General features: G+C 42.5%; 1 protein-coding gene across 18 annotated transcripts in view; it reads right to left on the bottom strand.

Moving 5' to 3' along the window:
* The window catches only part of svila (supervillin a), a 51,185-nt gene extending 31,400 nt beyond the window's left edge, over positions 1-19,785 (bottom strand). For 6 of the 18 annotated variants that reach the window (XM_044340078.1, XM_044340080.1, XM_044340082.1 and 3 more), the window contains exons 1-11: positions 19,574-19,785; positions 14,105-14,168; positions 12,158-12,249; positions 10,497-10,560; positions 10,233-10,375; positions 9,402-10,131; positions 6,205-6,288; positions 3,752-4,642; positions 3,108-3,275; positions 2,315-2,349; positions 280-344 (exon numbers count right to left, since the gene is read on the bottom strand). In XM_044340078.1, coding sequence (XP_044196013.1) covers positions 280-344; positions 2,315-2,349; positions 3,108-3,275; positions 3,752-4,642; positions 6,205-6,288; positions 9,402-10,131; positions 10,233-10,375; positions 10,497-10,560; positions 12,158-12,249; positions 14,105-14,168; positions 19,574-19,631 — 2,394 coding nt within the window. In that variant the 5' untranslated portion in view covers positions 19,632-19,785. The remainder of the gene's footprint in view (positions 1-279; positions 345-2,314; positions 2,350-3,107; positions 3,276-3,751; positions 4,643-6,204; positions 6,289-9,401; positions 10,132-10,232; positions 10,376-10,496; positions 10,561-12,157; positions 12,250-14,104; positions 14,169-19,573) is intronic. The other 12 variants (XM_044340092.1, XM_044340093.1, XM_044340083.1 and 9 more) reach the window with 10 other exon arrangements.
* Between the last annotated feature and the right edge of the window lie 513 nt (positions 19,786-20,298).

The raw sequence follows: 20,298 nt of genomic DNA, 5'->3' as shown, positions 1-20,298 counted from the left end.
AATAAAACACTTGTTGTATGGTTCTTGTAGTCCGATCCACGCTTGCGATGAAACTTAATCGTTTCCAAGTTTTTAGCTCCTCGCAGTGACGAGAGGGCAGAAAAGAAAAATCAGTCCTTGATTAGAAGCACATTTTTCTGGTGCTTAGTGTCCAGAACCAGCATGTGATCAGCTGACATACTGTATGCGGTGGAAGAGGAATGCTCACTCACCACCTGTATGCATGTGCGTAAAAGGTCAAAGAAATGAGAGGACAACCAGGCTGAAACTGAAGCTCACCCTGAAGAGAGAGCGCTTGGCTGCCACGCTCAGCTTGGCCCGGTCATCTAGCTTCTCTTCATCAGCTACAGAGAGAGAGAGAGGCAGAGAAGAAAGGAGGCATGAAACCAAAACGCACAGAGCACAAAACAAAAACTCTTGATCTTATAAGTCTTGTGATCTCTTTTTTTTTTTTTTATTTTGTCCCTGTTTTATGATTTAATTATGAAGCTGTAATGTATGTGCAGAAGTGTGTCCATTCTCCTGCTCTGATTAGTCAAAGTTGTAAAAAAAAAAAAAAAAAATCTCAGCCTCCACGGTGTTGATTTTGATAATGTCTTGTGAGTTCCTCGACATTATGGATGGTGCAATACCAAATCTCCGGAGAACTCCTTAAAATACAAATAAAAAAGGTACAGTGCATACTCCTTGCTTAAAACACAACTTTTTATAACAAGTAGACACAATACATTTATTAATTTTTTTTTTTTTAAAGTTTTAACTGTAACACCCTCTTTTGGGCAACTTGAATTATACCAATACATAACAGCAAATGAATTTTGGAGTGTTGCACCTCAACTGTGCAAGAAATGTTTAATCTATTGTGATACAAGAAGACTTTCTTTCCCCTGAGCAACAATTGTTAAGTGTAATGTAGTAAAAAAAACCTCTGATCACCATCATTGTGTTCACTTCATCATTAGACACCATCTGGCTTCATAGCTGGGAGCAAAGATAAACCACCAAACCTGTGACTGGCGTCATTGGGGAGACTATGCAGAGCTAGACAGGTGTGAGAGGCACGATTGCACTTGCACTCACTCTCTCACTCACACACACACACACACACACACACACTCACTCTGTGTGTGCAAGACATCTCTGCAAGACATATGACATGACATCATCAAACAACTATTCCCTTTGACTGACGCCGCTGTGCTGAGCTCTGCCCCCTCTAATTCTCAGTACAAAAAGCGGCCCGGCTGAGTGTGTGCTTATAAAAAGCAGATGAGTTGGTTCTGCCCTCTGCGGAGCTGCGCTGTTATGCTACTGTGAGCACCAGTAATGACTCTATAAACACCACTACAAATGTTGTGCTTTCCTGTTAAAAAAAATAATGCTTTAAAAAAGGAGATTTGAGTCATTTGGCCTAAACCCTCAAGTCTATTTGTGGAGCTTTGATATAAGGCTGCTGGAAAGTCACATTTTATTCATTTGTGGTCGACTTTAACTGTGAGGCTCAAGATAATCATGTCAGTCATGTTGTTTTTAATCGGCAAATGTACAATCTAGATATTATTCAGCGTAGTTGAAGTACTGACCTTTGAACAGATGATATCCCTGACATACTGCGAGTATGATTCAGAGTAGTAAGTGGTAAGCAACAAAACTGAAGCATAAACTTAATGAGATGCTTTTAACATCACCGTGATCTCATCAACTCTAGACAAAGGGCTGATGAAACTCAATTTTCTCAGAGAGCTGTGGTAATATCTGAGAGTTACGACTCCTCTAGTTGGGTTTTGGTGACATTCTTACCCTTTAAAAGAACTTAAATATAGTGTGAATGTTTGCTTTTGTTAGCATTAGCTCATAAGTCAAAATTATACCATAAAACTAAAAACATACTCCCCATATGATTCACTATCCCCAAACATAACTGTAGCACTTTTCACTGCTATAAATATGCCACCCTCCATTATGCAACTGCAATCTGATTGGTCAAACACATAAAACAGTAATGCTAATAATTCCACTAAAGCTAGCTGTACTTAATCCATTACTTAACACACATGTAAGGAGGGAGGCTACAGCAGCTCATGATCTGTACTTCTTACTTGATGTATGTACACTACATGTGTTTGTGGAAAAAGTGTTTGGTGCAATAAATCTAAATGTCTATAACCAAAAAATATGCTTGCATTCTACCTATTTATGTCAATGTGTTAGTGTTTTATGTCCACTTACTGCTACAGATATATATTCTGAAAATCAAGTTCTATCCTAAAACTGTCAAATCTTTGCGAGTCACAGTAAAAAGAAAACTACTTACCTTCAGTGGAAACAAACTCTGAACTCACACAGGACCTTCAAAAAGTGCAAAAAAAGAAAAAGATAATCAGTAAAACCTGCAAATATCCATGCAACAATACATACCTGATTATTATCAAAGGGTGACGAGTTGTTAGGAACAGGAGCGAGAGAAAGCTAGGGCACAGAGAGAACTGAAGAGTTTCAGTAAGAAGCAGTCGTTTATGGTTTGGAGTATGGAGTGTTAGGAGAAGAAATGAAAAAAAAAGGGAAACAGTCGGTAAAGCAGACTAAGCTTGAGAATTAGACAGCATTACAGAAGTCTGTTCAGCTCCATGGTCTCAGGGAGTGATTACCAACAAAGGCCAATTCATGCTTCATTGGTATGGTCACATGTGATGACCACTGCCAAGGCCCAATCAGAGGGACCTTTGGCCTTTAAGCTTCCCTGTTTGCTAATGTTGTTAAAGCGAGGGGCAAAATCAAGGATAAAGTGAGTGTGTCCATGTACATATATGTATGCATGTTTGTGTGCATGTTTGTGTGAGTGTGTGTGTGTGTGTGTGTATGTATGTGTGTGTGTGTGTGTGTTTGTGTGTCACAGCAATCAGCCTGTGGTGAACTATGATCCAGCTTGTGGGATTAATCTGATTACGGACTTAATGCATACTATAGAATTATTTATTGTATACTAAAAAGCAAACATTTATACTAAAATTACCACTGTGTGATGATTTCCTTGACATGCATGATCATATGGACATTTTATAGCATTCTTCACTCTCAGCCATGCATTCCTGAATCCAGAGCAGTACCTATCAGTCTCCTGGCGCTCAGCAGAAGTGATGGGCTGTGTCCTAAACCTCTCTGAAGTCTTTCTACTCTCCCCTGGATAGATATACTGTCGGGGCCTACGCCCCTTGTCCCTCTCCCCTCTCCATGGGGCCTCGTAGCCTGCAAGTGCCCTGTCGCCCTCCATCTCACTGGAGAGCCCACACAGGAGAGAGACCAACAGATAGAGTACCCAAAGGAAAGAGAAAATACAGTGCGGTGAGGGAGAGATAGAGAGAGATGGGTAACAACAATGGAACTGTTAAAAAACAGAGGTGAAAAGTTTGAATATTCAGTCACACCCCTGGTTTTTAAGTCAAGTATGTGAGCATGACCAAGCAAATTTATTAGCGGTTAAGGCATGTGCATGTTCACTGGCCTCCCAGAGAAGTCACAGTGCCAGTAAAGAACAAAAAACAAACATCATAGGAAGCTTAGAGTTAGGCAATTAATGCATGAATGCCATTTCTACTGATTAGCAACTGATAGAATCATTGCGCTTTGATGTTAACGTAACACCAGACTTGGTTGCTTGTTAGTCATTCAGTAGCAGCCCATGTTAGGTAACAAGCATCAGTGTGAGTTCCACAGCAGCCAGCCAGCGAGCATCGGAGGTGCAGTGTCTTACTTTGCAACGTACAGTTCGGACCTGCGGCTGGTTGGGGGGGTGGTGGTGCTCTCCATGTAGGAATGTCTGAGCTGGGCCACAGACACTCGTGCGTCCTGGTGACTCTCTCCATTACTGTAACCTTCACCCTCCTTGACCTCTCGGGGATCCTGGGTCTGCTGATGCAGGTTCCTCTGACTGGGCGCTCGTGGACCTCCAGCATCTGACAAAGAGCGGTTCAACACTGTGCTGGAGGTGGAGCTTCCTTGGCCTGCATGTGCCGCTCTGGGTTGGATGTGGGTGGTGGCGACCCCTTTGTGGATATAAATGGCATTTTCCCGCTCTCTCGGCCTGTTCTCCGCTGGTTGCAGATGGGTGGTGTGCTCTGTGTGCCTGGGTGGTTCAGCTGTTTCCTCCCACCTGCCTCTGCGTCCTCCTCTTACAGGATCTTCTGTCTCAGCCTGCAGCCTGGACATCCCCAGCTCCTCTTCCCCCCTTCCTCTCCGTGGGTCGTCAATGCTCCTCTCCCTGCGGCGGATCTCTGAGGGCAGCACTGCTTTCCTACTCTTCAGAAGGCCCTCTGTCTTCACACCCTCTGACTCCTCAGTCTCTTCCTCCTGCTGTTGCCCGGCTCTGGTTGGAGCTCCAGAGGTCATGGACAGGTAACTGGGATAACCGCCAACTTCTTGTCCTCCTGGTGGCCCAGATCGGGTGATCTGAGACTGGGGGTGATGGTGGGGTTGGTGGTGAGAGTAGACCTGCTGGGGGCTTGGAGGGTCTGTGTGGTAGCGTGTAGAGGTCTGGGACGGGTGTTGAAATTGTCTGCGGTACATTGGGGCGTCCGTAACGTTTCCCAGCTCTGGGCTCCTCTGGCGACCTTCCTCCCTCACAAACCTCTCCCTAACTCTGATTCTTCAGGGAGACAAAGTGTGGGTTAACATTTGTACTACATGAACATACACAGCTTAATTGTCTTCAACTCAAAAAGATTACAATCAAAATTGGCTTACAAAACAAAAAAAGAGCAAAACACAGCACTCAACTCGTACTCTTGACCATCTCTTGTTATTATGCCTATTAGCATGAAGAGGGGAACTGATTCTGTGATTTGTTTGATGTTAGAGCTGGGTATTGAACCTCAATACGTTTTGAGTAAGATCAGTAATGCATCTGTAGAACAGAGTATCAAGAACTGTCAAGTCAAGTCAATTTTATTTATTCAGCCCAAAACCACAATTCTGCCTCAAAGGGGAAATACTGAAAGTTTTCATTGAATGCTTGGTCAGATTTTTAGCCTTGTTTGATCAAACAATGATTTAAATCCTAACTTTTCTGAGTCTAAACTAAGTGTTTACAAGAAAACTCCACAGGGCATCTTTAAATGCTGATGCACTGCAAAAATTGGTAGAAAAATATGTTTTTATTTTCATTGTCAATCAACTCCCTTAGAATCCTAGGCTTTTTTGAGGCTACAAAAGCCTTAGTAAATAGTCCAATAAAAACAGATAATTTTATTGAATTTTCTTATTCCTGTTGATTATTCCTTTGCTTACTTCTATTTGGGATACTCATACTCAAAGTTTTGGAACTACAGTATTTTTTAGCCCATATTTGTTCAAGTTTTGAAACATTTTCACCCTGAAAAGGCTGCTGAATTAGCTATTGGCAGTTCCTGTTTGCACTTTAACCATGGATGTACAGATAACTATAACTGCATTACTTTTGATACTGAAAGAAACTGCCAAACATGATGATTTTCAGCTATAATTGAAACAAGTGAATTTCGGCCTAGGTACCAAAAGCTCATTGTGTATTAGCACTGGTATTGAACATATTTAAATGACACCCAGCCGTATTTGAGATAGCATCTACCTCACCTGATTCTTGATAAATAAATGAGTGGCAGAGAAAGAGAGAAGAGAATCAAAGAAGAGAACAGAGTGGAAGATGCATACTTTAAGCACAAGCCCCAAAACTACAGTCAATGATATAAAGCCACTGTTAATCTTGGAAAAGAAACAACACAGCAACTTCACTATTTGTTTTATCCTGCGTTTATTACATTATGTTTAATACGATATGCTGCTTAAATTAAATTTTAACACAGGGATTAAATTGAACACAGCAACATGTGCATGGGAAATTAAGTTATGGTCTGAAGCCAAGGGAAGTTGAGCTTGTGACAATGAGGATGAGGATAATGTCAGCTGACTGTCAAAGCTCAAAAGCAGAGGTTCTTAAACACGCATGTCTTTCAATCAGCTCAGGACCCCCGACTCAGTAAATGTATTTTCACCCTAAAAGATAAGGTAATTAAAAGAGAGATGGTGGTGTTGTGGGGAATAGTACTGGGTCCTGTCCTGATCTGTGGTTTAAGAAGCACTGCTCATAAGGCTTGACAGGTTTTGCGAAATCCAGCCGAATGGGAACATGGCAAGTGATTTTGGGGTGAGACACGACCAGCCTGGTTGTACCTCGACGGCCAGTTGATGAGAGAGTGGGTGTCGCCCTCAGCATCAGTCTGGAGGAACCAATCAGTGTTCATTTTCGCTCTGGCACTGTACCAATGGAAACCCGGTGGGAGATGTGAGTGAGTGACTATATGAGTGAGTGAGTGAGTGAGTGAGTGTGTGTAATAGTTTAGATTCAGCTTTTTTTTTTTCTTGGTGCACACACAGACACATAACTGCATTACACACACCACTGACTTCACATTGAGCTTGACCAGAATGAGAATAGGCTTGGCCACCAGCAGGATCCTGCTAAGAATACAAGTTCAACTCTCTGGTGAGACATTTCATTGTTATTGTGGTGTTGGGAGAGGCATCACATGCAATGAAATATGAATAATAAATCTCTTGTTTAATGTTTATTAAATGAAGAGAAATGGCTACAAAAACACAATATCTCAGTTTACTTATATTACATCAGATTTGGCCACAGACTGCACTTATGTTATCAGTGCATCGTTATATCTAGAAAAAATGTTCACTAAAGTCAGAGTGAGGTCTTATCCACTGAAGCAGATATTCAGAGGAAATGCCATCTAACACCACCAGAGCCAAAAGACAGATGGGTCATGCTGGGCCTCTGATGCTGTATAAAGACAAATAGCTGGAGTTGTTCTGCACAAGCCTGGGTTCAACAAAATCAAGGAGAAAGGTCCTCTGCCATAAGTACAGAAAGAGGGTGCTGGGAGGAAGCATTATATCTGCATTTCACAATGGCAAATATAGGACTTTATATTTAAGACCAAATTAAAATCAAACAACACCAAAAGGTATACATCATGTGAGCATAACTGAATAAAGCAATAAAAAGGTTTTGTTTGATCTTTTCTATGACTAGTTTCTACCAGTAATTTTAAAATGCATGCTACATGCTGTCTTTTGTTATGCTTTTAAAATATCAGGGTAACGATAATGACCTACAGTCTCCAGGCGGAGAGCTTTTCTTTTCCTAGAAACTCTTAATTCTGTGCATGCAACTGCTTCTAAAAAAAGCCTGGATCTACCCAATTACACTACACAGCTAATAAATGGACTTTGAGGTGAGATTGTTTTGTCAACTGCTGTTTCTAAGGTCAAGATTGAGCTTAGGAACTCGAGGGCAAAAGTGTGACTTTTGTTCATGACATTTTATTATTGCTCAAATATAACCGTTCATGTCAGACTTGTCAGACTGAAAATTGTTAAGGACCAGGAGATACCCTCAAAAAACGGAACTCTCTCCTATTTGTTTCTTCCCCTCAGGCCTCACTGGGCTTGATCAGGCCCAGCTGTGGGTCAGAGATGTGACCGTGGAGTCACACTGAGCCACCCTTCCTGCACCACCGACACACACCCAGCCAAGTTTTGAAACCTGAGAGAGGGACTGAGGAAGAGAGAGTGGGGGTGATGCATACAGGAACAGAGACCGATAGGGAATGACAGCCTGGTCGGGTGTAGAGTCGAGAACACATCTTATCTGTTCGTTAGCAACAGCAGACCATAAGGCCATAGCCTGTAGCTGACCTGGGCTCGACCAGCTGGTTGATGCATTAAAAATAAGGAAGAGAGATATACAGTAAAGAGGTGCATGTGCTGATACTATGTATTATCAGCACTGGAGCCAAAACACTCCTTAGTACTCATCCTCTGCAGCAGATAACACCACTTACTTTTTCATACAATCCCTTTACGGTTATAAACATCTGCTGCTGTCTGTCTTTCCGATGCCACAATCAGATGCTACTAAGTATGAAGCAAGGGCTCTTTGTCAGCGTGAGCTAAGTATAATTTAGATTTAATCTCTCATTGCTCAGGAAACTGTGTGGCTTTTGCCAGGGCCAAAGTTGAACCAGGGTAATAAAAACTACACAAACAGGACTAAACTTGTAATAAACTAAAACTATTCTCTAAGGTAGCATTTAGTGCTCTGATCAGCACTGGTGAACTTCAAGGAGTCTGTAGGTGTTGTAAGACCTGTGTTGTTTAGTCCGGTTGCATTGGACTCTTGTTCATTTTCCTTCTTGGTGTGATTTGTTTGGCCAGATCTGGACACCGTAATCATACTTGGGTGCGGACCAAAACAAACACAAGCCCCTTTTGAGGAAGTGGTCTCAGTCCGGATACAAACAAATTCTGGAGTGGTTTGTCTGTAGGGAGAACACGATCCAACCTCGATCTGACCCAACTAAAAGGCCTTCTCTGTAAGTTTGAGCTAAAAGGCTCATGTAGCCAGATGCAAATGAGCTGGGATATGGATGAGCGAAATTTGTAGTCGCTAGCAGCTAGCCAGAGAGTGAATCGAAATCTGAACTGGACTAACAACCAAGTACGTTACCTTGATAGGACCTTCTTCAGAACCTTCTTCCAGTGTTTACATTCTTATTCCCACCCCAGATACAACTAACCAATGACCGGAGTGAACATTATCATGTGGAATTCAGTCCTGCATTTTGCTTTGCTTGAATATTTTTGTTTACTCATCCACTGATTCAGACCACAGCAAACCACTTACAGGTTTGAACACTCCTGAGGAGCAATTCTGTTTCAGAATGTGGGATTAACTCCATAGCCAGTTACTTCATCCAAACAGCCTCTGAAATAGCTCTTAGCAAAGAGTTCCTTTTATTATTTATTTTATTTTATGTATAAACACAAACATTTTGTATTATTCTCCCTGTTTTCTGCAAGCCCAGCTGTAGATCTCAGTGGGACTTGGCCTAACTCAAGGATAGTTCCAGAACAAGCTCAGGTTGCCTGACCTGGTATGAAACCACAGTCCTGCCAACAGGTTGACCTTGGACATGCATGACCGAGAAAAGGGACAGAGACAGAGATAGAGCATGGGAGGGTGAGTCAGTCAGACGCATAACGCTGTCACAGCGAGTCAGTCTTTTAAAAGACAATGATACAGCAGTGTTCTGGTCCACATGGAAACCATGTTTGAACCCTGTGTATATGAATTTGAAGGGAAGCTGGGGCCTGGACCCTAGAACAAAAACGATCTGCTAATGAGATATCAAATACACAAATTGAGGACTGACCATTTTTCCATAAAGACTTAATATGTACTCTACTATGTTTGAGATTTTGTAAAGCCAGACAGAGAAAACTACTTGGGGGACAATTATAGATGAAAAAAGGTCAAAAAGGCCAGAAAGGAAAAAAGCATCAAGACCACTCACCCCTGTCTGCTGAGGATGTTGTGGGCCTGTTGCTCGATGAATAGGTCCCCAGGAGACACACCATGTTTAGGTGAGGAGAGGGAAGCATGCCTGCTCAGCTTCGGTGAACTGGGTGGCACCCCTGTGACTGAATAGTCCTTAGCAGGCACCCTAGCAGTGGAGGACTGTGATGTCACATCCATGTATGAGGAAGAGGCTGGCAGCTCAGGAGGAGCAGCCCTGCGTTGATTTTCCAGGTTCATCAACCTCTCTCTCTCTGAGAATGAGTCCACTCTTACTCTACCCATCTCATAGCCTGGGTCAAAGTGGCCTTGCTGGGGCACTGTGCGTCCTGCCCTTGGGCTAGTGGCAGAGGTGCTGTTGTAGGAACTCAGGGTGATGTCTCTCCCTTCCTCCTCAACTGACTCCCCTCTATTACGTCTCTCTGAGCCTTCAAACTCTTTTTGGGTGCGAGTGTAGCGGGAGGGAATATCCACATCTGGTTCGTGATCCAAAGAGATACCATAGCGCTCAGCTAGCTGCCGGCGCCGCTCCGCCTTGTAGCGGGCAATGCGTTCGGCCTTGGACTCCAGCTCCGGGGCACTGTTGGTGGAGCCTGAACGGTAGACCGGCTCTGTGTGGATGGAGGACTGAGGATCGGGCCTGCATCGAGCTCTGGACTGTCGCTCTGGAGCAGTCACCTGCATTTCTGGGCTTTCAAATCCCTCCATGCCATACCGCTGGACTGTGACTATACGGCAGACAAAAGAACAGAAAGCAGTAATTTGGTTATTCCTATACAAGCACACAAAATAAATAAAAAATACTGCCTCATTACTCTACATGTCTCACCACCACAGGGCTCAAAGGGGTCAGAGGCCCTGGTGTATCGTGGTGTATCCTCCTCCAGAAGCCGGTTGGCCACCAAGCTAGGCAGCAAAGATGGATGCACCTCGCCTTCTATGCCCTCCAAGCGTCGAGCAATACGCTCCTTTCTACACACACACACACAGGCAGGAAGGAAGAAGTAGTCAGCCTCAGACATGTTATTATCCTCCTTAACATTATCATTATCAAGAACGCTTGCAGCCTTTTTATACACAATCATCACCTCACCTGTTCATTTCCCAGTCACTTGCGCTTGTGGTAATGCCTTCAAATCGTTTCCTCAACTCAGAGACTAAAGGGAGAATACATAAAATACTTCTGTCAGTAAAACAACAAAAACAATCTCTCAGCTGTGCTGTCTTATGAAAATAAAAATAATGTTCCATAAAAAGACAATTATGGGTATTCACAGGTGACAAGCACAGGCATTCTCACAATAATGCAGGTTGTAAAACAGCCAGCAGTTTAGCCAGATTTTGTAACCACCTTATTTTTAGGTAAACCTGAAGGTGAGCACAACTGTAACAACGCTAATAATCCTTCATTGCTCAGTAAAACCATGAGTGTGCACAACTATAGAAAGTATGGTAGATTAAAGTTGAACCACAAAGTCGGTCCCCAGGAACAACACTGGGGTATAGTTTTGGTGAAGTGGCCACAGTCAGTATTGCAGGTCACATGACACACGCTGGCCAAAAATAAGCCAGATGAAGATTCTTCTGTGTATGTTCTATGGGTCCAATAACGCAGAAGCCCAAAGGACTCAATGATACTTATTAAGAAAAACGGTATCCGACATGACGGCATGGATTCACATTAAATACACCTTTTTTAGCAGTGTCATTATAAAATTAAGTTTCCACCATCAGTTACATTCATTCAGTTGCAGTTTTTAGGGACACAGCAATCCCTTGTGTCATGTTACATCACATAAAAACAATTCCAAAAAGTTCCATGCAATGAAGTATACAAATCTCAAATTTTGGAAAAGAGAGTGTTGGTATCAAAATGGTATTTGGTATCAGTAGATAGCCAGAGTTTAGATAGCCAGCAGTTCACTTGTTGCTGCTGCTGCTGATTGGCTAAACATGCTGCTCACACCATGTTTGCTCCAAATATTTGTGCTTTGTCTGTAGTGGCACTTCACAATCACCACAATCTCGGAACATATGAGACAAACTGGTTTTGAACTGCCCGTGGAAAGTATTTGCTCCGTGACTACAGTCATTGTACACAATGCACCTGAACTCCTCCTATGTAATCACTTGCTGCTGATCTGCTAAATGTGCTGTTAACACTATGCTTTCTGTCTAGACATGGGGTAAGAATGTCCATTCTTGATCAAAAGCTCTGTTTTTGCTGTCTACTTTTCTCTCTTTAGAGCACTTTTCTCTGACTTGTGTCACGCCTCGTCTCTGGTCTCTCCCTGACATGCTTGTTTAATTCGGCAGAGCCCTGAAGTTCCGCCCTGCAACTGCACAGAGAAGAGCAGCTCGCTGATCACTGGTTTATTCAAAGTTTATTAATATTAAACGCATCACGTGTCAAAATTGCACCAAAACACTGCACTCCCTTGAGTCCCCAGCCCAATGTGGAGTCATTTGGATGAACGGTTCAAGAGATACGTGAAGGACATACATACAGACAGACATACAGACAGAGATTCCTTCCTTTAGTAGATAGAGCCTGTCAAGACAATAAAAACTGCAGTCATATTGTACAATATGTGAGGACTGTTCTTGTAGAAAAAGTGATTTAAGACAAATCTGGACATGAATCCACCTGGCAAAGAGGCTGCTGTTGCACAACAGCAACTTTCATAAACCCTGAGAAAGGTGACATGGTGAGGGTCATCTGCAAGCAAGCACAAATAAAACTTACAAACTCACCTTTGGGGAGATTGGACAAGAGACTAACATCTATATCCTTGGTGCTTTTGGCTGGGTCGTCTTTTTCGTCAAAGGAGAATTCTTTCTGGAAGCTGAGGGGTGCAGGAAAAATACCAACTGTTATTGAGAACAGGGCTTAACTGTGGGAAACTGGGTTTGTTTATAGACTGACAGTGTAAGCAGTTGTAAAGGGCTCACTGAATCAATCTGAATTTGATCAAATAGTCCAAATAAAATTCTGCTTGGAAACAGGATAATTTAAATGACAGTCAAGAATCTAGTTAATCATCCAATAGATTATGGAGGAAGCTACAAAAACAAGCAATCAATCATACAAACAATACATTTTGGTATTCAATCTGTAAATTTCATCATGTTTTGAATCCCCAAATATTTATCTAGAAATTATGAGGTTTTAATGCTGATACACCCTCCTACACAGATGCACAACAAATCTCTCTCTCTCAGAAACATACTGAAGTCATTTATGGATTTAATTCAAAACCACAATGTTACAAGACAACTATAAAAAAAAGAACTGGCAGTAGATTATTGGTGTGAAGAAACAGTCAAGAATTGGGAAAATATGACTTTGTGGTTTTGTCCATTCCAGCAACCACAGAGTTGTGAACACACTGATATACAAAGACATTGTAGATCCTTCTCTATCATAACAGAATCAGTTTTCATGACAAAATATTTTCCAACATCTGATTCCTACATGACACACTCACAGAGTTTGGCATCAAATTGGAGTCACTATGCCTGATGTCCTCACTGCTACTAAAGGAAACTTCATAGATTAGAGGCTAACATGTAGGCCTGGTGGAGTGTTTGACACCCAGCCAACAAAATGATGCTGAGCAATCCTGCTAATTCTGCAGCAGGGCGGTTTTACACTGGCAAGCAGCTAAGTGAGCTTATCTTTTACTATCTCACTAAGCTTGGACACTTGACCTGTTCAAAGCACCCAAGCTTTGTCTGATACCTTGTCTGTTTATTTCCGCAGTCAAAGTATTACAGTAAGGATGTGTTTAACAGATATCTCGATTCAGTATTGTTTTCGTCCCAGATAGAACTTTATTCCTGTCAAGGAAATCAGCCTTAAAGTGAGACTATGTGTCTTTTGAAAAATAAATAGCACATTCTTTATGTTACAAATAAAATGCTGAGTTCATAAGCAATAAAACGTACCCTCAGTTCAATTCGTACAAGGGTTTGCTGTTAAAGTGTTAAGCATTTACCATTATTCCATACCACTTATCCTTTATCACTTGTGGCTACAGGGACTGCTATCTGGCAAAGGTTACTAAGTATTGCTATATATATATATACATATATACATACATACACACATACACATTTTTACTATTGGTGCATTTGTTTTCTCTTCCCCTCTTTACTTTACTTCCACTATCCGCCTTTGCAAGATCCTCTTAGACTTTTAGGTTGGTTTGTGCAGGACATTGATCGTCCTTTTCTTCATGTCCTTTCCATCTTTTGCCTTCAAAATCTCATCTCTAGTTCTTTGTTCAGCAGATTCCCCACCCAGTCACATCAGTTGCCACACAATGTATTTATACAGAGAAGGCAGTAAAAGAGGGTCACCCTTCTTGGAAATGATCTCATCTCATCCGTTTATGGTGCTTAGACTAACATTTCAAAATTAAAGCCCCCATGTGTACAATTTTGTCAGTCTTTTGTTTTGTTTTTACGATATTGTCAAGACCCTGGACAGAGATGTTGAGCCATCTCATCTGTGTTTTGATGAGATTGTATGCTAATATAAATTTTTTGAGTGCATTGTATGGGGGCATTCAGTCTCTTTTGGGTTCTGTTCCTTTAACCTCACCAAAATGAGAAAGAGAAATAGAAAAGTTGATCACAAAAAAAAGGAATGAAAACATGATGAAATGTGTAAAAACCATGTCTTTTTGAACATCTTACCTCAGAGCTCTCTTCTGTAGCAATCTGGGATTGCCAAGTTTAATGGGGGTGTCACTCCCAAGTCCTGAGAACACAAGAAAAGAGTGTAATATTTAGTCACATCACACTGCTCACTGACTGACTCCAACTCTGTTCATTAAAACCTGAAACTGAAGGCGCTGCTGTCCAGACACACACTGCAACTCAGCATCTAAAGGTGAACCAGCCAGTCTGTCTGCAGGTCCTTGGCACAGAACCACATTAATTAAGTGGACTTCAACAGAGAAAACAAATGATGTGGAAAACAATAATCTGCCTGCCTTAATGAATCAGATCAAACAATAAGTGATCTGTAGAGTTAAAAGGCTTGCAGCTCCCCCAACCTCCACCCCCACCCATCCCCACAATTGCAACAGACACACAAATCATTACTGCGCATACATCCAGAGACACTGACTGTCTCCATCTTAAGTATCAGTCTATGTGCCGTGAATGAGGTCATAGCTCAAAGCGTTTGATAGAGGAGTGACTGTCTGTGTGTCCAGGCGCTGTAAAGTCTGATCACACGTCAAGGTTGCCTTGCAGTGCAGCTGGGACGATGCCAGGAAGAGCCAAGCACATCATTGTCGCTGGGCAGCACTTCTATACCCGGCATGAATACAGATAGGGGACAGCATGAAGAGACAGAGAAACCATACTGTCCAATTCCTAAAACCACACAAACACACTATTATGAAGCTATGTGATAAATCTCAATTAGACACGAGAGTTAACAAACCTATTAAAGTCTGGTGTCTATTAGGAAAACGGCCAAAGTCAGTAAACGAAGAAAAAACAGGACATAAACACCTGCCTACAGAGAAATATAGCCTCATTACCAAGAAAAAGACATTAGTGGGTATTAAGCATCATAAACAGTCATGCAAAGAATGCGGGTTCTGTAGAATATCTCTTTAAAGAATGTCTGCGTCTGCTTTACTTATTGACTCCAAACCTCAAACGTGCAGTTTTGGCTGCCCTGGACCTAAGAATGGCCATAGCTGTGCAATTTTGGGACAAACATGTGGTCCCACTTCCATCCCCTCTAAGTTCACCTCAGGGCCGAGTGACGCCCCAGCTCCCCCACTGCTCCACCCAAACTCCTAACCTCTCCCCCGAGGCTGCCCACCCCTAACCCCCCATTCCAGATCTGTTAGTCCTTATTAAGGATGTTTGGGTTGATGCTTTAAATCCCTCCTACTTAAGCAAAACATAATTTGAGAAGAAAGAAGGCTTATTTGGAGAGAGCAGTATGCCTGGATGTGTTTGGGGATAGTCGTGTATTGTTTCAGCTGGGTGGAATATAGCTGGTGAAAACACGGCTCATTCCTTGCAAGCCTTGAATGATAATCCTGGTTATCTAAGCTGATTGTGTTTTCCTTTGACAACGATCCAAAGATTAGGTTGACACCATTCTAGTAGATATTTCAAAGTACAAAAAAAAGTTAGAGAAAACCTGAGCACACATCTTTTCTAACTGAGACAACAACATATTACGCAGCAACCTCAAACACTTACCCATGTGTTCATAACAGATGAAAATCTCATCTCTGTGAGGAATTGTCTTACTAAGAATTGAAAAAAAGTATCTGCTACCAGAATGAGTCTCATAAGCCCCGGGCAAACAAAACTTACTCTGCATAAATTAACATATAAATTTCAAATATAAATATTTCAAATGTATCTACTTATCCTTAATTGACATTTCAGATCTAAAACTAGAAAGAATAAGTCACGCTGATTCTCGCAAATTTTGACACAAATTGGTTGAAGGACAAAATAGGACCTAAGCAGACTTGCATGAGAAATTCTGGTATTTGTCAATCTGTTTCTAATTCTCATATTTTTGGCCATTATAACAATTAGTCACAATAACATTTCACTTGCCATGACCTTTATAGGCTTTGAAGTTAGTATAGGCACAACGGATCCACTTACTTGACAACTTAGCAGGTGATTTACCTGCCTTCATGCATGCACACCGGTCTGTTTATGTTAATGTGAAGCAGCTATATAGCTTGTGTGCTTGTTAGAGAAGTAGCAGAGGCAACAAGATGTCTCTTGTTTGCAAGTTTCAAAGTTGCAAAAATTCAATGATAAAATATACAGTTTTTAAACCATTACACAATAAATGAAGACGTCCAGTTGGGGCTAACTAAGATGCAATTGCTGTGCAGTTTTCAAGCTAAAGCTTTCCAGGGGATAACTTTCTTTACTTCTGGTAAAAGGACTCAAAGAGTGTTTGATATGAATTCTGCTGAATTAAAAAGGTCTTTGATAAGAGGTAGGAGGCTCGTGCTCCTTGCCAGAGACCGTGTTTCCCAGATCTCTACAATGCAGGTGGCAAGTAGAATGTTATCATGACCAATACTCATAAATGTCAAAAATGTAAAAACAACACACAAGTTGGCAAATACCAGAATGTCCCTTTAATTGGTATTTGAGTGTGAAACAAAACCAGATGCCAAAGTAAAGGTTAATTAGCTGCTAGTGTCAAAATAACAAAAGTATTTGTCCCTCGGGGGGGGCAGCTGTCTGAGGCTTTTGTAAGGTCTAACGTTATCCAAAACCCAGACCTGTATTCCTTTTACACCTCATACAGCCTATATGTAGCGGCATGTGAGCCATCAGGGGCGACCCTTCAAAAAGCCCAAGTGCCCCAATACATTCATCATTCCAGACACAGGCATAAAAACCTTCACAATGATCACAGATGTCGCAGAGCCTTTGATGCTGGCTGTAATCTACAGAAAAACTATGGTTGCTATAGCTGCGAGGGAATGTGTCAGGAATTCCTCTGCACCATGCCCTGGTGTGTGTTGATGAGGCTGTAAAAGCGGCTTGACACTGATAAAATATGGGGATAAAATGATTTAATGATTCAGTGGAGGGTCATTCAGGCTCTGAAGTGAGGAAAGCCTTTTATGTGATGGTATCAAAGGTGTGAAGCACAAAGAATGTATTACACTGTCTGTACACAAAGAAACAAAGTTGTCTTTGGGAACGCTCTGCTCCGATAAACTCAACTTTCACTTAAAGCTAAGGTCAAACAGGTTAACTGCATTATTAATAACTGGGGGCCAAATTTCAAGAAAATTTGAGTAAGTACCAATCAAACACAGAGGCTTACTCCAACGTCTTGTGTGCAGTGTGTGGAATTTAGTGGCATCTAGCAGAACGGAATTGGCAGAAATGGAATATAATATTCATAAGTATGTTTTAATTAGTATATAATCACCTGAAAATAAGAATCGTTGTGTTTTCGTTACCTTGGAATGAGCCCTTTATATCTACATAAGGAGTGCATCTCCTTCAACAGAGCCCGCCATGTCGCACCGCCATGTTTCTACAGTAGCCCAGAATGGACAAACCAAACACTGGCTCTAGAGAGGGCCTTTCACGTTTTTCGCAAGGTTTGCGGCCACTGTACGTTGTCCTGTATGCTTGGAAGGGGTGGGCGGCTGGGGGTGTGGTGTGGTGGGGTGGGGTGGGGTGGGGGCATTCAGTTCCTTGCAATCTGCAACCTCATCGCTAGATGTCACTGAATCCTATACACTGGTCCTTTAACACACAAACACACCCAGAGTGGTAACCAAAGAGGCATCAGGGGCTGAGCATATGTCCAAATTGAGATACAGGATTAACTTCGATGCCTGGGATTACAGCAGGCCCAAAAGGAAATGTGTCACTCTTTAACCGTCTGCATTACATCACGCTGTGTGTGTGTGTATGTGTGTGTGTGTGTGTGTGTGTGTGTGTTTGTGTTTGTGCATGCGTAAATCTCTACTACTCCTAAAGTTGCCCACCTACTCTGCCTTCACCCTGCTTTCTAGGAGAATCAAGTTGTGACTAAAGCCTCACTGAGAGAGGCTTAAGAAGTAAAGCATTGAAAAACAGATGGGGAATCAGAAATTAGGTAAGACCAAGACTACAAACAGTGGACTTAACAAAAGGATGTGACAATAAGCCAATTATGTCTTTAACACTAATATCAATGAGTAGTATACAAGCAGCTCAGTCTCAAACTGAATCCTGTGGAGGAAACTCAGGGCAAAGGACAGGTACGCTGGCGTAGCTATGACTTAAACTCCCAAACACGCTTCAATACACAACCCCTTCCCCCAAAAGGTCTCCATGCTCACATAAAAGCCTGGAACTGTGGGCCACCTGTTGTGGATTCCCAGCCAGTTAAGCATGGAGAAGCCAGATCTCAACACTCACTTCTCACTCACAAAATATTACAGAGAATGGTGGGAATTAGAAGCATTTACAGAGAAGCAGACATGGACCTGTGGCAAGTCAGCACTGTATAATCAGTAGACGCACAGAAATGTTGGTTACACTGGGGCTGGATGACAGATAAATGATGTTAGATTTATCTCAGTAACCATTAACGTAAGGAGAAGTATGAAGTCATGATATTTCCTTTCTCATGCTGACTCACCTCTGATGTGTTTGCTCTGATTAATGAATGTAATGAATGAAAATAATTGGCGTGTCTTCATGAAATAGAAGCTCTAAAAGCTCGGTGACACAGGGACTACTCGCAGGGCTAGTTTATGAATTACTGTAGCTGTTGAGCTAACGACATGCTAGCAAACCGAGAATAAGCTAGTCAGTCACAGTAAGTCTCCTGGCCTCTTTCTAGTGCGCCATTTACTCTCCCCTGGCATTTTATTCTCAGGATTTTACATCATTTCATTCAATGGAGAGTTTTTGAAAAGGGGGTGAAACTAGCTAGCTTGCTCCTGTCTCCTAACTGTCTAAAAGTATGCCTCTTTTGTGGAGTGGGGGTAAAATAAAAGTGGATGGTGCGACACAGCTAACAAGCTACGATAAGTTCATTAATTTAAGCATTTTGGACTCAGGACTGTCGACTTGAACCTGACGCAAAAATTTCAGAATTACTTTGTTCCCGCAAGTCAAACTATTGAAATTAACAGATTTCATTGCCAATTTTCGCCATTTTAAAAAACTGGTGTGACAAGTCCTTTAGATTTTTTATTATAAACTGCAATGAGAGTAAATGTAGGTCGTTAAGACATTCATAATGTCGCTCATCCAGCCCCAGTGCACACATACACAGCCATGATGGCAACAAAGTCTGAGAATACATCCATACATGCATCTACACTTTCCTAACTAAGTCCGAGTCCAAGTAGCTGTGGGGCTCAGAAATAGTCGCCTCCCTGAAACAGCAGCCTGAACTGTTAAGAGTCCCTTATCTCTGCTTCGTTGTGTCCTTGGAGGCTACAGCTGCAGTGCAAGGACAGCTGGCTGGAAAGCAGGACAGTGAGCAGAGAGGAAGGGAGTCTGCAGTTTGTTGCCTGCCAACTCCCAAGAGCTCAGATTCCTAGCTCCACAACACGAGTAACCTGTCCCCAGCTCTCAGCCTGAGCTCCAAATCTCAGCTCTGCCCCAAGCTGCAGAGTCCCAAGTCTCTGCTCTTACCTTGGCTGCAAAACTTGACGTGACTCAGGTAATTTGAGATCCACGGGTTCCGGTACATTTTGGCAGTAAAGTCAGGGGGAGAGGATAAGACAGGAAAGAAGTGAAGGAGATGGAAACACAGGGTAGAAAAGAAGGGTAGCAGAAAGGCAGCTGCGCAAGAGGTGATGCAGCTACAAAAGCAGTTTGTCAGTGCTCTGGGACAGGCAGGGAGGGAGAGAGAAGGGAGTCAGGTAGCGTTAGAGAGAGTCAGAGGAGGGAGGGAGGGAGGAGAGAGAGAGAGAGCAAGAGAGAGTAAGAGTGAGTCCCAGCCGCAGTGCTGGTACAAGCAGAGGTGGTCCTGGTAGGCAAACAGAGGAGTGGTGAAGCTGTGGCTGCAGCTCTGCCCCTTTGATATCCACTCCTCCGCTCTGGTTCCTCTCACTAGACGAGAGCTAACCAGTGCCCACTACAACAACAACCTGCAGGGCTAAAAGCTGCTCAGAACTGGGTAAGCTCATTAACCAAGACAAGCAAATTAGGCCCCCATCCTTACTATGCTACCAGATTGGAGCAAAGTGTCCTGCATGCTACAGAATGAGCCTCACAGACACAGAGAAAGGAAAAAAGATTGTGTGTGTGTTTAAGAGACAGAGATAGTTAGTGAGTGTCCCAGGAGAGTGCTGCCTTCCCTTGGCTCACACACACGAGCGGGATGCCAAAGAAACCGGTGCAGAGCATCAGAAAAG

Source organism: Thunnus albacares, chromosome 21, assembly GCF_914725855.1.
Source record: "Thunnus albacares chromosome 21, fThuAlb1.1, whole genome shotgun sequence".
NCBI classification, from domain to species: Eukaryota; Metazoa; Chordata; class Actinopteri; order Scombriformes; family Scombridae; genus Thunnus; species Thunnus albacares.
Note: the sequence above shows the minus strand (reverse complement) of the source record. Positions and strands in the feature narration are given on the sequence as shown.